This window comes from Lutjanus erythropterus, chromosome 23 (assembly GCF_056507025.1).
Source record: "Lutjanus erythropterus isolate fLutEry1 chromosome 23, fLutEry1.hap2, whole genome shotgun sequence".
Classification (NCBI taxonomy): Eukaryota; Metazoa; Chordata; class Actinopteri; order Lutjaniformes; family Lutjanidae; genus Lutjanus; species Lutjanus erythropterus.
The window spans coordinates 27,817,833-27,833,303 of record NC_139339.1 but is presented as its reverse complement, the minus strand read 5'-3'; the positions used below and the strand labels follow the sequence as shown (position 1 = coordinate 27,833,303).

The following is a 15,471-nucleotide window of genomic DNA, read 5'->3' as shown; positions in this document are numbered from 1 at the left end:
ATTGTAATAACTTATGGGATCTTCTTTTTTCCATCGTGTTAGCAGAAATGTTCCTCTGTAGATACAGATGTATGGAGATGAGTCTGTTTCTAACAGAGACTCCTGCAGTATAGTTTTTACACGTCTCTGATACGCCACAGAATTACAGACAAATATCAGATTTTATGATGAAAGAAGTTTAAACTTTTGTCCATATTCGCATGTTCTCTCTCTTTCGCTCTCTCTCTCTGTTGTGAGAAATAAATTCCTGCATCCCAGAGGCTGTTTTGATGCTTTCTATAGCCAGACACACAACATGTAATGTGTGTGTATGTAGCGACAAATTCATGAGACCCCCCTGGTGGGCGAGGCCCTAGGCAGTTGCCTAACTAAGCCATATGGTTAAATGTCTGAGTGTAGATCATAGCCAGTCTTTATTTATGATTTAGTATTATGACACTTCAGCAAGTTCTATTTAGTGAGGAAGGCTGTAGGATGTGTTTGTAAGACACTAATGAGTGAACTTTATATTCTAGGGTTTTTATGTTGCTACTGAAGAGGAAGAAGAGTTTGAACTCAGAGTTCTGACTTTATTCTCAGAATTCTCTGCAATCAATCAACCAAAGAGGGAACTGCATTTGAAAATCTTGTTATAGAATCTTGTTTGGAATGATACATAAATCTACTTCTTTATTCTTATGATCCTGAGATTAAACTTTGACCAGATGTTGAAGGTACAGAAAAGGTCAGAAGATTCCCACAATCACTGCTGATCATAATCTCTGGGTCTTGGATTTTCTCTGCAAGTTCCATGTCATTCTGAAATGCAGTTATTGAGTATTCCTGCTCTGGATTATAGGCTGTACGCTCTGGACCAGACTGTTGGACTTGAGAACGTTGCAATGTATAAGAACCTTTTACCAGGGTGTGCAGGCAGATAAGCAGCTGCATTTTTCACATATGTGCTACTTATGACTTCTCAACAAAATATCTTATTTGAAAACTTGATCTCAACACTAGCGATACAGTATCCTCCTCAAGTCACTGTGTTGTTAAAAGGATAGTTCAGATTATTTGAAGTGTGGATGAATGAGGTACGTATCAACACTCAGTGTGTTACCTACAGTAGATGACGGTCGACACGCCCTCAGTTTGGACAAGCAGCAAGAGTACTGGTGTAGGAAGTTAAGCTTGTGCTGCTATGGACAGCAGCAAAACATATCTACATCAGTTTAAGTAAGCTCCAACCAGACTCCACTGATGAACTCAGTAATTTTACCTCACAGTACAGTGAGTTGCTGGTCTACTGCTGCCTCAGTCTGTTAGTTTGTTTGTGTTGTTGTGTGACTTCAGTGTTTTGAAAGGTTAGTCCAGATTCACAAAGTCACATAATGACTCTTAATAACTAACAGACTGAGGCAGTGGTAGACCAACACCTCCTATGTTCTGTGAGGTAAAATTACTGATTTCACCAGTGGAGCCTGGTTGGTTTGGAGTGAGTGATATCTGACTTATATATTGTAAGGGCTGTCTGACAGCAAGGTTAAGTGTCATTTCCGACATTTTCTTATTTTCCACTAATGGGCGTGTAGTGCTTAGAGCAGGGGTTGGCAACCTTTATGATCAAAAGAGTCACTGTTGGCCAACAATATGGTGTATAAGCTACATATTTTTTACAGTTGGCAAATGTAGGAATCACTTTATATTGTAAAAAAAAAAAAAAAGTTGAGACAACTCAAAATTTCAAGGCAGCATACTGCAATAGATTTTTGAGTTTTGTTATGAAATAACCTTAAAAAGGTTTTGCCGACCTATAATCATAAGTTGAGATAATTTACTACTCTTCTTTAGATGAACTTGAATCTTTGAGTTTTAGAAACTCCAAAAATTATATTTCAAAAAAATCATCATTCACTTTCACTTTAATTTTCTGTAACCGCTTATTCCGTAAGGGTCGCGGGCTGCTGGAGCCTATCCCAGCTGTCATTAGGCAAGAGGCGGGGTACACCCTGGACAAGTCGCCAGTTCATCGCAGGGCTGACACATAGACAGACAACCACTCACACTCACATTCACACCTACGGGCAATTTAGAGTCACCAATTAACCTAGCATGTATGTCTTTGGACTGTGGGAGGAAGCCGGAGAACCCGGAAAGAACCCATGCAGACACGGGGAGAACATGCAAACTCCGCACAGAAAGGCCCTGACCCAGCCGGGGATCTGGGGGATCGAACTCAGGACCTTCTTGCTGTGAGGCGGCAGTGCTAACCACTGCACCACCATGCCGCCCTTTAATGAATTTACTCTATAATTTTTAAAATACAACTTTTTTGGTTTCTAAAACTCAAATTTTGAGTCATTCCAACTGTTTCACAGACCTACAACAATGATAAATGAAAAAAAAAAAAACAGTTATTCATTTCCATATATTTTTTGCCAAACTCACATGGAGGCACTGGAGCAGGGCTAAAGAGCTGCATGTGGCTCTGAAGCCACAATTTGCAGACCACCCAATTAAGGGGAACACAAGATACACCAGGTGAACCATGTGAACACTATGTAAAGAGCTGGTATGTAAGTTTTGTATCAGTACAAAATAAGAATCTCCTATCAAATGTTATGGCACATCTTACATATCAATTCGTTGTCAAACATTTCTGACTGATTATATGGCGCTGTTGGAGGTGACTTTGCCTTGTTTCATGTTGCTAATCCCTCAACTTCCTCGATTACATCTCACTTGTTATAGAGCCTTTTACAGCTGACATTAAAAAGTTGTGTGAACATTTTGGCAACAGAATTAGAGGTCTCTCCCAGTCACCCTGATGAGTTATCAAGCTGCAAATGTTGAATTAAGTAATTTTTCAACACCAAAATCACCACAATGTCTGGTTGCTCTGTATGCCATATGTCCAAATCAATAGTCCACTGGTCAACTTGTACAGAATTCTGACAGGATCACAACTGTTTCGGAGCAATCGGTAGCATCTACAGCTGCAAACGTGCTGACTGGACTGAGGACGCAATCAAAAACTGCTTGTGTTTGCATCGGGCCACTGACAAGCTATTGTGGTCTGCCATACTTCTGTTGGCAAACTAATTGTTTACAAGCTGTAAAAGGATCAGATTAGACATGAAGTCACACATGGCAACTTTAACAGAGCTCTGTTTCCTCTGCCCATCCATCCCTTCAACCCTGTGTCTCCAGGCGAGAGGCAGAGACTGATCTGGACTCAGGATTTGAGACGTCTGACTGCTCTCAGTCTCAGCTCAATGACTACAACAGTGCAGCTCAGTGTGGAGCGCTGACTGACTCCAAGGGACCATTTGCTGCCTGCCATGCCACCCTGGAACCTAAATCCTACCAGGAGTGAGTAGTCTTGCAGTTTATGGTCTCGGTGCAGTTTTAATTTGTGTTTATACAATATACTGTGACACCTCTGTTCCAAATTAGAAGTGAGTTGTTGCTTAAGCTCAGCATGTTTGTGTGTGTCTGTCCTTCAGCGACTGCGTGTACGACCTGTGTGCTGAGCAGGGCAGTGCAGCGCTGCGTTGTGCCAGTTATGAAGCGTACGCTGCAGCTTGTCAGGAGGCCGGGGTCAAACTGGGCTCCTGGAGGCAGCTGCTGAACTGTGGTAAGATGCTGAACACACACACAGTCACACCATATTCACATCACTGGGGAGATTCTCAGCACAGGAACCCTGTTAGAATTGTTTCAGTCCATTTACATCCATTCATGTCTGTACTGTATAAAACTCAACTGACCCTGCCTAAGTCCTCCACTTTTTCACTCTGTGCTCTGATAAAAGCTGGTACCCAGCCAGACCTTGGTCAACACTCTCCTATCCTGTAGGACTTAATACCATATTACAAATTACACACAAGCAAACAATTGATATTCAATATGTGAATTAATAAAAAGTTAAATCTGCTATTCTTTCAGCTTGACTTTCAAAGTGGTTGTTCTGACTTGAGGGGACTTTCACAAGAATTACCCTAGTTAGAAACTAATTTTTCTGATTATTCTGACACATAAATGTCATAAATGCAAGGTTTTGAAAGGAAAACTGAAGATGGTCAAAACCTGGTGGACTTGTAAAAGTTACATAAGTTATATAAGTTAGGCTAATGACACAAGCTAATGTTAATGTTAATAAAATGTTAGCTAGCTGATCTACATCCATTGTTACCTAGGTAGCTAGATAGTTGAATCAAACAAGCTAATTAGTCAAATCTTCAGAATGTGGTTTTCATTTCAACATAGGCAAACTGAGCAGAGCATATCTGCAAAGTACAGGAAACATGAAAGAAGAAAGTCAACCGAGATTCTATATCACTTAATCTAACTAGCTAATTTAGATCCTTTTCAGTAATGGGGCAAGGTACAAGCCAGATCGAACAAGCTAACTAGTTACATCTGATAGCGTACGTTAGCAAAACAATAGCTAACTCAATAACTGATCTCCATAAATAGTTAGCTAGCTAGTCTTTTGCTAACATTAAGATGGGACTATATAGCAACATTTTTAGCCATCTTCAAAATCTTTTCAACATAGACGAGCTGAGCACATCTAGCTAAGTATAAAAAATGAAAGGAGAAAGCCGAGCGAGGTTCTGCCAAGCTGGCTCAACTGTTACTGGAGCACAGAGCAAAAAGGGGCGGGACGTAGAAGGGGACAATTAGAGGACTGCGGTATAGAAAGGCAGTTACATTTGAAAGGTTGCATTGCATTAGATAAAAGACAATGTTACTTGACAAAAATGCAGACAACTCAAGCAACATTCAAGAGTATGTCTTCTAAATTTTGCTCTTGTGTTTGAAATATACAAAATGTCTACAAAACTTAAGGTGATAGTAGAAACTACAACTAGCTTGTTAAAATAAGTAAATGAAGCACATATTATCAGCCATTATCCGTATCAGACGGGTTTGTGTGTTCTCTGTCTCTCCTAGTCCTCACCTGTGGTGCCAACAGCACCTATTCCTCCTGTATGTCGTCTTGCCCCGCCTCCTGTGCTGACATGGCGGCACCCTCCGAATGTGACACCACTTCCTGTATGGAAGGGTGTCAGTGTGCTGCGGGCTTCGTCATGAGCGAGGGCATCTGCGTGCCGTACACACAGTGTGGCTGCACTTACTTTAACAGATACTACCCTGTAAGAAGCTGCATGAAACACTTACAGCACTATTCACACCTGGTGTTAACATGTGTCTCGGGTCACCTGATCACAAGTGGACAATATGGCCCAAGTGCACTTAAAGGAAAATTGTGTGATTTCCAGTGGCATCTAGCGTTCAAACCTTAGATTGCAACTAAGAGGATTTACCCCGACACCGCCCCTCTCTCACCAAGAGTACGGTGGCCGTCAGCGGACAAAATGGCGAGCGAAAGCTATCTCACAACAAACTACAATTATGTGTGTAGGATGAATTACCTGTCCAGCAGAAAACAGGCAACCTCGGCGTCACTGTGAAAATGTTTGTCCTCCATAAGCGATTTCCTTCGTGTAAACGCTATGCCAATGTTGATTCGTGTTTTTGCCGTTTCCTGTTGCCATGCTTGTGTTTACTTTCTTTGCGTCTCCGCTTCTTGGATGACGGGGATTCACTGTCCGCTGCTTTTTGTTCTGGTACAGTGTATGTATGATCCTCCATTTGTCAAAACTGTGCCAGTCAAGGTTCACAACGCTAAATGGTCTGCCAGCAATCACCCACGTCTATCCTCCCCGTCTACTTCCGTGTTTACGTTGCGGCGTCTACGTAAGGTCACCATGGGCTTCCCAAGACTCACTGTTAGTGCAGTTTGTCCGCTCTGCGCTGCCGTAGACGGCGCAGGATGATGACCTCCGTAAGTCGACCCGACAGTATGTAACTATAAATGGCTATTTCTAAAGTAACGGGAACATATAGATTATGAGTTTATGTTGATTGATAATAATAAATAACATACTTATATATATCTCATTTATGTACATAAATTCCTGTAATTATTACACACTGGTCCTTTAAAGCATAGTTTTTGTAATCACCTTTTTGGTGTGGTTACTTAGACCTTGTAACAAATTATACAAAAAAAAATGTCACTTGCTCCCTCAGTTTGATTGCAAAAAAAAATGCCTAAAAACATTACAACATGCATCACAATTTTTTAGAAAAGCTGCCATGACACCAGGCATTTTATCAAAGACAGCCTGGAGGGACTGTTATATGAGCCTCATGTTTCATCTGTGCTGCCAGCAACCCAACAGGAGAAATGCTCACAGATGATGAGCACAGATATTAAAGGACCAGTATGTAGGATTTAGTGGCATCAAGCAGTTGCATATAAACACCTTGTGTCAACCTTCCCTTCCAAGCATGTAGGAGAAACTACGGTGGTTCTGGAACTTGCTCAAAACACAAAAGGCTGTATCTGGTTTGTCTGTTCTGGGCTACAGCAGAAACGTTAGATAAAAAGGGCAGCCTCTGTAGAAGAGAATCCGTCCTCTCCGTAGATATAAACTGCTCATTCGAAGGAAAACACAACTAATATTTTTGGGTGATTATACACTAATTAAAACTTTTTATTTTGCATTTAATGGCAAATTTTCAAGAAGGTATGACTGATTAAGAATTTCAAATTTGGGTGCTTTTCTTAAGGGAGTCAGGGGATATTATGGTTACTAACTCAGTGGTGAAATCAGTTGAGACAGATACAAAAATCACAAAAATCTGCTGCTTATCTAGAGGGCTTTTCACACTGCATTTAGCCCTAAGGTTAAGGGAGCTGTTAGCCTCAGCTAAAAGAACTTTCACATTGGCACAATCCAGGAACATTCCAAAGTGGGCTAACCCTGACTTTAGCCAAGGGCTAGCTGGCATTACTCTGGAGCAGGGTTAGCCCTGAGTTAGCGGGGTTGTCCCCTGAAAATCAACTAAACCCAGAGCTAAAAGCAACCAGTGTGAAAAGAAGAAGAAGATAATCAGCCAGGTTAACAGAAAACACCTGTGTTTTCAGACACAACAGACAACAGAGGCTTTAACCCAGTGCTAGAGGAAAGGCAGTGTGAATCTTATGGCCCTGGGCTTAGTTTAACCCTGGGTTAACAATGTGTGTGTGAAAAGTTATCCCAGGGTCTGAGCGATCTGATCTCAGTGTGTCTTGGGTGTGTTCACACCTGTACTTAGAGCTGTCCACTTGTGATCTGGTCCCGTCAGGATGCATGTTAACACCAGGTGTAAAGAGGCTCTGCGTGTGTGCCATTGTGTGATGACGTAGTCTAATTTCTCCCTCCGTCCTGCAGCTGAAGGAGAAATTTGTGACTGAGGACTGTTCTCAGTCCTGTGAGTGCACCAGCACCGGTGTGGTGTGCCAGCCCAAGACCTGCCAGGCCACTGACGTCTGCACCATCTACGACTTCAAGCGTGACTGCTACAGAGGTGTGTGTCTTTCAGTTTAGTTAAATTTATGGAAAGCATGCATAAAAATAATCTAGTCCAGTGTTTCTCAAATTTTACTTACAGAAAATACTGAGTACCAGCTGACTGTTTTGCACCATTTGGTGCTAGCAGGTTTAGTGAACACTTCACAAGTTCTTGTGCTCAGTTCACTGTTGTCCAGTTCATCTTCAACACAGCTGCTCAAAATATTCTCCTCCTGAGCTGCACTCCTCTACAATAGCAGTATTTTTTCCATTCTCTTCATTTTACCTCTGCTAACTATCTTGCCATCACATTGTAGCTTGTAACTAGTGGATGGATGACGTAAGTGCACGAGTGAGTGTGACTAGGTAACAGGCTGATATTGACACATTCATTTAGAAATGTTGTAGTATTTTCATAGTATTTTAAATAAATTTATTTAATTTTTAAGAAATATGTCTGACATTCCTTTACCTACCACTAGAGGGAACTCAGGAGCCATCAGTGGTACATGTACCACAGTTGTAAGCTTGGTTTGTACTGTGAGACAGTAATCAGTGAATAACTGCATAGATTTCAATGGGATTTCAATGTTAAATCATTCCAAATGTTAAATGATGATTATGAGAGAAAGAGATTAAATCAAACTGTCAGAAAACTCAATACTGACCTTTTTTTATGTGTTGCAGCGGGTCCCTGCCTTACTTACCCATGTCTGAATGGAGGAACATGTACAGAGGTCAGCAACGACACGTACACCTGTAAGTGTGCCGAGGACTTTGAGGGCACAAACTGTGAGGTGGAGAAAATGCCAAGCGAAGATGGAGGGGATACTGGGCTGGGTACGAACTGTTCACACATCTGTTTCACAAAAAAGGCTTAGACATTTTGAGGAGTTATCATTAGCTCACATCAGCCAGCTACACGTATGACATCTGCTTGTGAGTCATTATTTTAGCTGACAAAATTCACCGTCAGGGTCAATTGCGATTATTTTGACTGATATTGCAATTGCAATGTGATTTGCAATATTAAAAGTAGATGTAAATATTTGCCAGTGATAGTGGAGAGGGCTTGCTGTTTGTCATTCCTAAGATTTAATCTATTTTTCTTTTTTCATGATTGTCAATGTTTGTTGTGTTTTTTTAACTGAATCTAATTGTTTGTTTCAGAAACCAAGTGGATCATCCTGATCGCTGTCCTGGTCTCAGCGGCTGTCATCATCATTGTGACCACCATCGTGTGTGTTTGCAAACGCAAAGCCAAGTGAGTCTCAACTGTGTGTGTGTGTGTGTGTGTGTGTGTGTGTGTGTGTGTGTGTGTGTGTGTGTGTGTGTGCATGTGTGTGTGCATGTGTAGCATGACTACTGAGTGACATTTTGCAGAATGCCCTGACTGACATTGATCAGCCTGAGGGTGCTGCTGCTGCTGCCATCCTCTCCTGAACACAGACAGAACAGACTCTCATCACGGCCCACAGATGTGAAACATGGCACAGATACACAGAGAGCAGCAGCAGTGTGACCAGTTCAGAAAAAAATCTCCTTTTCATTGCAGGTCGCATGCTTATGTAATTCAGAAGCAGCAGTCGTCTCACAGTGGGTGAGAGAAAAGATTCACCACCTTAATGGGAATTTCTGGGAGCATGCAGTATGAGCACTGGGAACATGTATGAGGACTGGGACATGTTGTATGAGGACTGGGAGCATGTATAAGCACTGGGAACATTTATGAGGACTGGGACATGTTGTATGAGGACTGGGAGCATGTATAAGCACTGGGAACATGTATGAGGACTGGGACATGTTGTATGAGGACTGGGAGCATGTGTGAGCACTGGGAACATTTATGAGGACTGGGACATGTTGTATGAGGACTGGGAGCATGTGTGAGCACTGGGAACATTTATGAGGACTGGGAACATTTATGAGTACTAGAAAGAGCAGGGCTTGATTCACTGGATGTCTTTACTGTGTCTTTTTGACTTCAAACTCATCTGTCCTCTGTGCTGCAGGCGCAAACACATTCATGTTGAAGTGTCTCACCTCTGTTCTTTCTCTCTGCAGGAAAAAGAAGTACGAGGAGAAAAAACTCAGTATGAAATCAGCAAGTAAGAACTTTAAGATCTTTATTGTTAATGCAGAGATACCATTAACTGGACTAAATATGCCTAATCATGCAGGTTTGAGCAGGTTTGGCAAAGTGATAGTTTGTCAAACTGTAAATCCACGGCTTCAGCTGACATCTTTATCAGAACTCTTGGTAACACTTAATTTATGTTTATGACTGCAGTCTTAAAGTGTCATTCAGTCAATTATGTCTTCTATAATGCCAAGTTGACATTGTTTGCAATGTCTTTGTTGTGACAACTTATCAAATTTAAAGGTAGTGTTCAGCTTTATGTTTGAGCATGACATTAGAGTGTCACAAGTGGTTGGTTTTGTTGTCGACTGAACTACTTGCTTAGCCCAAGCTAACTAGCTAACACCAGCTACAGTTAACATCAGGGAGAGACCAAGCTGATTCACTGGACGTGTATACCCAGCATGCCTTGCAGAAAGACCCACCCCTACTCTGATTGGCTATAGACAAATCCGACAAAGTAAAGGAAGTTAACATGCTGCCCATAGCTGCGCTGATTTCTCCAGTATGAGTGAGCATGAATGCGAGCTGTCATGAGAAGTTTATCATTTTCTACTTTTACACTTACTGTTTATGTAACATTACTTCTGACAACAATGTCTAGGAAGTTTGAAAGAAACTGTACAGCTCTGTTCCAACAGTCATGTCAAACTTCAACTTTGGAAAAAAAACAATGCGAAACAGACAAACCTTTATTTCATGAAGAGTGCTGCTGTCTGTCCAATTGTCCAGACACGGTGACTAGAAGGGAACCCCAGACCCGCAAGATCTCATAAGATCCAAAACCACGAAAAATGTCACAAATGTTGGGTTCCCTTCTAGACACAACACAGAGAGTGACAGATGGTAGAACACACAAACGGTCACCGGATTCATCTATACTTCAGGGCATTCACTAAATGTTACCATTACCAGCTATGATTCTAACCAGCACTGTGAACTGGTCAGGACCAAGAGGAGAGCTTACAACCCTGCAGCTCATGTTTTTGTTCTCTGTGTTCTATCAAAGTCTGTTTCCATTTACCTTAACCTCACCTGAACCTCATCCTTAACTCTCCCCCCAAAAAATGGCACAACAGCAAGGTAGCGCCTGCAGGGGTTGCTGGACTTGGGGGACTTGGGTAGTTCTGGGCAGTGGTGGTTCAAGCAGAGCACTCATTGCTGGGTGTGGTTGGTGTACGCCTGCCAGTTAGAGCTGCCGGCAGTAAAGACAGGTGGCTGGGACATAGAAAGAGACAAAACTTGGCATGTCACATTAACTTACTTCCAGTTGCTGCAAAACCCCTTCTGGGTGCGATGAGGGGTGAGGTTGGGGTGAAGGGAAACACATCAATGGGGAAACAGACTTAACACAACACTGGGAACAAAAATGTGAGCTGCCATACTTGAATCACTCTCCTCCCATCATACCAAGGCAAATGTTAGCATTTAGCAAAAATCTGGAATGCCTGGAAGGGTACAGCCAATCAGAGCAGACTAGAGGCATATTGGGTCTGTGCGTCCAGTGAGTCAGTTTAGTCTCTCCATTGTTAACAACAGACAGCGTTATCTGACTTTTTCATGAACTTTATCCATTCATTCATCATTTATTTTAACTTGGAAACACATCAAGGCAGAGACCTCATTTACAATGTAGTTGAGTAAAATAATAAAACAAAAGCTCCTAGACAAAGAAAACACCAAAGAGAAAAAAGTTAAAGTTAAGTTAAAATTTGCCAAATTATGGCAAAAAATTGTGCTACTGCTTAAAGAATCTGCCATCTCCCAGTATCCTTCAAATAATGAAGAACTCTGCATTTTGAAACAAATTACGGAGAAATTACAAGTTCTGTTGAGTGTTTAATCCGTTGACTTTAGTCTCCATTTGTGTTGAATATCTGTTGAAAGATTTTACATAAGTATTAGGGGTGTAACGACAGCCTACATCGGCAAAAAGCTGAACATGATTCAGAAACAAATCGATGCAGCATTAGCGTATCGATACATCTCATTCGGATGCGCATACGTTTAATTTTGGAATTAGGGAGCTGCCACTGTAACTTTCCTCCGTCTTCTCTCTCCTGTCTGCACCGCTCTCGCTGGAAGCCTGCTGCCACAATCACAAAAACAAGCGCTCCCTCCTCCTTCTCCTGTGTCTCCTTTTCATTTGCTCAAAACAGACGGCGCTGAAAACAGCGACAGAAGTGACATTGTACCGCGTCGCACCACCAAACTTTCATAATGTGAAAATGTAGAATCAGTTTGTTTTTCATAAGAAAGATGAGAAACGCTGCTGCAAATCATTTATGCAAAATGTGTCTGACAGCAGAGTACAGAGACATGAGTCTGACCCACAGAGACGTCATGTCACTGTGAGAACAGGTAACACAGAGCATCACTGTTCCTCCACACTAATCAAAACCACACCACTCTTCATATGAAACAGAGCAGCACATCATCTTACTGAAGAAATACTGATATTTTAAACAGTTCTAAAGTTTCTCATTTATCTCATCTCATTTACACATGAGACTCATAATAAGATCACTGACATCACTGTAAAGTCTCCCTCTCTCTGTCTCTACTGTTACTATATTTAGTAACAGAATAGATTAGATTTTTTGACAACAACAGCACTCTACAAATGTAGCATTACTTGAATCAAAATGTAAAGACTGACACATTGCATTGTCTTGTATTGCATCGTATCGTATTGTGACAGAGCTGAATCTTATCGAACCAAATTGTTGGCCACTTAAAGATTTATAAAATATATCGTATTGTTGAACATGTATCGAGATACGTATTGGATCATCTCAGTCAGTGAGATACACACCCCTAATAAGTATGAATAAATATGACAGCTGATCAACTGTAAAATTCCTCCTGATGGTGCAGCTGTAACATCCATCCATTTTTTTCTCTTTCAGGTGTACCATATAAAAACACTGATGACCAGAGCACTGAGAGAGTGACCACCATGTGATGTGATGACAAACCATTGAACCTGTTCAGTGAATGAAACAAACACTTCCAAAGAGAAATAAAATTCTGTTAGAAATGAAGGAAGTACTTCTTGTCTTGTGAATAGATTTTGTTCATATGCTGATGTGTTTTGTTTTCTTAACTTATGCTTTTGACAATGTACTTGTGTGCGTTTAATTTACAGGAAAATACAAATCTCCCTTTGTGTACCTTTAAGTGTAAATGTATTTTTGGAATGAAATGCAAGCAAAAAATAAAATGTGTTTGAAAGTGTGTTTGTCTTTTATATTTGTTGAAAAAACACTGACACATCCTAAACATACACATAGTAGGTACTAGAACTTTAACTGGGCCTGAAAAATTGAGCCTAAAAGGCCCAAACCCGACAAAATTCTGTCCAAACCCAACCCAATCCCGACCCAAACCCGTTCATTAGCATACAGTAGGAGTTAGCAGTGACAGGGATAATACATAGGGGGAATTTGAATTGGCACAGATCTCAAGCTCTAGTAGATACTGTGTTTTACAGGGATTTTTGGCCACACTTTTCTTGAAATTTGGAAATGATGATGAAGTATATATTCATAAACTCTGATGATCCACTGATTTTACATCTAGCTAATGTCACCACTAGAACCTGCAAGAAAGACATGGGTCATGTACGCTTACCTTGCAAGGCAGCTGGATTCGTGTAAGAATCCCTCTTCTGAGGGTCCAAGTTATCCATCTGAGTCCGCACCAGAGATGGTGCCATAGCTGCCAGTGTCCTCGGCGAGACTACTGGCAGCTATGGGTGTGGGTTTAGGTGTGATGACAATGAGAAATGTCCATGGAAACAACTCGTCTCAAACAAACAATGGCAGCCCCTGAAAAGTTTAGTGTAGAAACTGATAGCATCAGTTATACCAGAAATGGAGAGTACTTCTTCAATGAAAGAAGAGCAAAGAACGACATTGAAGGCTTTTCTTAATGGAAAAGATGTTTTCATTTTTCTTCTGGCAAGCTTCAGTTAGAGTGAGTTGATCTGATTGGTTGAAGTTAGCCTGTGTTTAGTCTGACTAACCAGATGCCCACTGGTCGCTTGCCTCAAGTATCATTGTGGCATCTACTATCTACATTTTCAAAGTTCCCGGGAAACAAGAACAACCTTCTAGTTGCAACCTACATGCTGAAAACATAAAATTCACCCCTGGGAAGCTAATGGTATGAACGTAAACAAGCTAACAGCAGTTAGCTGTTTTTTTTATAGTGATGTAGCCATTTTAATGCCCGAGCTAACCTTGTAACGTGCAAATGTCCCACCAAAACAAATTCCCCCTCCATGCTATTTTGCAGCAGTATCGGTGTTGCATCCTGGGCTTAGCTCCACCCAAGACATTTGTTATTGGTTTAAAGAAATGCAAACATGGCAGAGCATTTTTTTTCCTCTATAGCAGAATGATCATGTGGAGCCAGAAGTTTCTCCTGTGCTGAGTGTTGTGGAGAGGTCTGGCTATGTGAGACTAGGCCTCATTAGACATGACAGATGGTTCATCCAATCACTTGCCAAGTGTTTTTTTTTTTTCTGAAAGTGCTTGCCTTTTTCCAAACAGTTTCTATGGACAACCTCACAGATGTTTCTGTGTAACAGTCATCTGGCATGTCAGGTTACATGTACGATACTTCCATGTTAACTATTAACTCTCTACATGTAATGTGAGAAGAACCTTTATTTAACACTATGATGTCATCAGTGCAAAAAAAAAATTAAAAATGGTAAAACGATAGTTGTGAGCAGTGTTGTGCTAGTTACTGAAAACCAGTTACTAGTTACTTTATTTCAAAAGTAACTCAGTTACTTTACTGATTACTTACACCAAAAGGTAACGCAGTACTGTGAAGAGTAACTTTTTAGTTACTATGAAAAAAAAGGTCTCCCATTAAGTTTTGAGTTAAGTTTTCTTTAGCTCGGTTTCCATTTTTGCGTATTCACGCTCCAGGTACTTAGAAAAAGTGTTTCGTCCCATTTGCCGTGTGACACGTGGTATCATGCTAACTAGCTTCCTGAAAGCGGGCGACTCCACAATAGAAATTGGCTGCATGTCTTCTACAACATACCCTGCAATGGCTTTATCAATTTTTTCCTGGTTAGCAGGAGCAGTCAGTCCCTCGGTTAAAATCCAGCCGTTGTTGCTTAGGTGGTGGAGGTGAAGTGGCATCAGAGTCTGTGTCTGTACTCTTAGCTACTAGCTTTGTCGCAGCATGTTGTTTCTGTCGGTGTTTCAACAGGTTTGAATTGCTATTTTGGGCAGTAGATAAGATCTTTGATCCAAGACACAACTTTTAACTAAAACGTTCTTGTCTTTGTGCTCGACAAAGGTCAAGTAGTGAGAATATCTCCATGTAAAGAAACTTGACTTGGGCTCCGCCGCCGACGCCATGATACCAGTCTTATAAACAGACACGCCCACACAGCGTGTCTTCTCCTGTCTCCCCGCTGACACACACACACACACACACACACACACACACACACAGGAAGATTCAGGACTACACGGCTCTGGCTGCAGCTCATTCTCTAGCCGAGACTACACAAAAAATAACGTAAAATAATGGAGTAATGCATCATGTAGTAATGTTAACTGAGTTACTGAATTTAAAAAATAATGTGTTAGATTGCTAGTTACTGCAAAAAATAACGGCGTTATATTTGTAACGCGTTAGTCCCAACACTGGTTGTGAGAGAAACAAGTTGAAAGAAATCTTCAAATGATATATATTTTTATCAAGTACTGATTTGGTGCAATGTGGTGAGATGATAGTGCTAGAACAACAAACTTTATGTTTTGGGCTGAAACTTTTGAACCATCTCAGAAACAAAATTTTCTCTCTGCAAACAAGTCCATATAAATAATAAATATAAATCCAAATAAGCCATGCCCCTCTGCATCTAGAACAATTTTCTACCATTTTGAATTATGTCCAGATCTGTTTTTTTGG

At 41.1% G+C, this 15,471-nt stretch overlaps 1 protein-coding gene across 1 annotated transcript in view; it reads left to right on the top strand.

Annotated features, from left to right (window-relative positions):
• Positions 1–12,765, top strand: part of zanl (zonadhesin, like) — a 48,600-nt gene extending 35,835 nt beyond the window's left edge. Inside the window, exons 43-50 of the mRNA XM_084711771.1 lie at positions 3,190–3,351; positions 3,486–3,616; positions 4,939–5,141; positions 7,269–7,404; positions 8,076–8,228; positions 8,559–8,652; positions 9,453–9,496; positions 12,438–12,765. Of these exons, the coding sequence (XP_084567897.1) occupies positions 3,190–3,351; positions 3,486–3,616; positions 4,939–5,141; positions 7,269–7,404; positions 8,076–8,228; positions 8,559–8,652; positions 9,453–9,496; positions 12,438–12,493 (979 nt within the window). The 3' untranslated portion in view covers positions 12,494–12,765. The remainder of the gene's footprint in view (positions 1–3,189; positions 3,352–3,485; positions 3,617–4,938; positions 5,142–7,268; positions 7,405–8,075; positions 8,229–8,558; positions 8,653–9,452; positions 9,497–12,437) is intronic.
• The last annotated feature ends 2,706 nt before the right edge of the window (positions 12,766–15,471 follow it).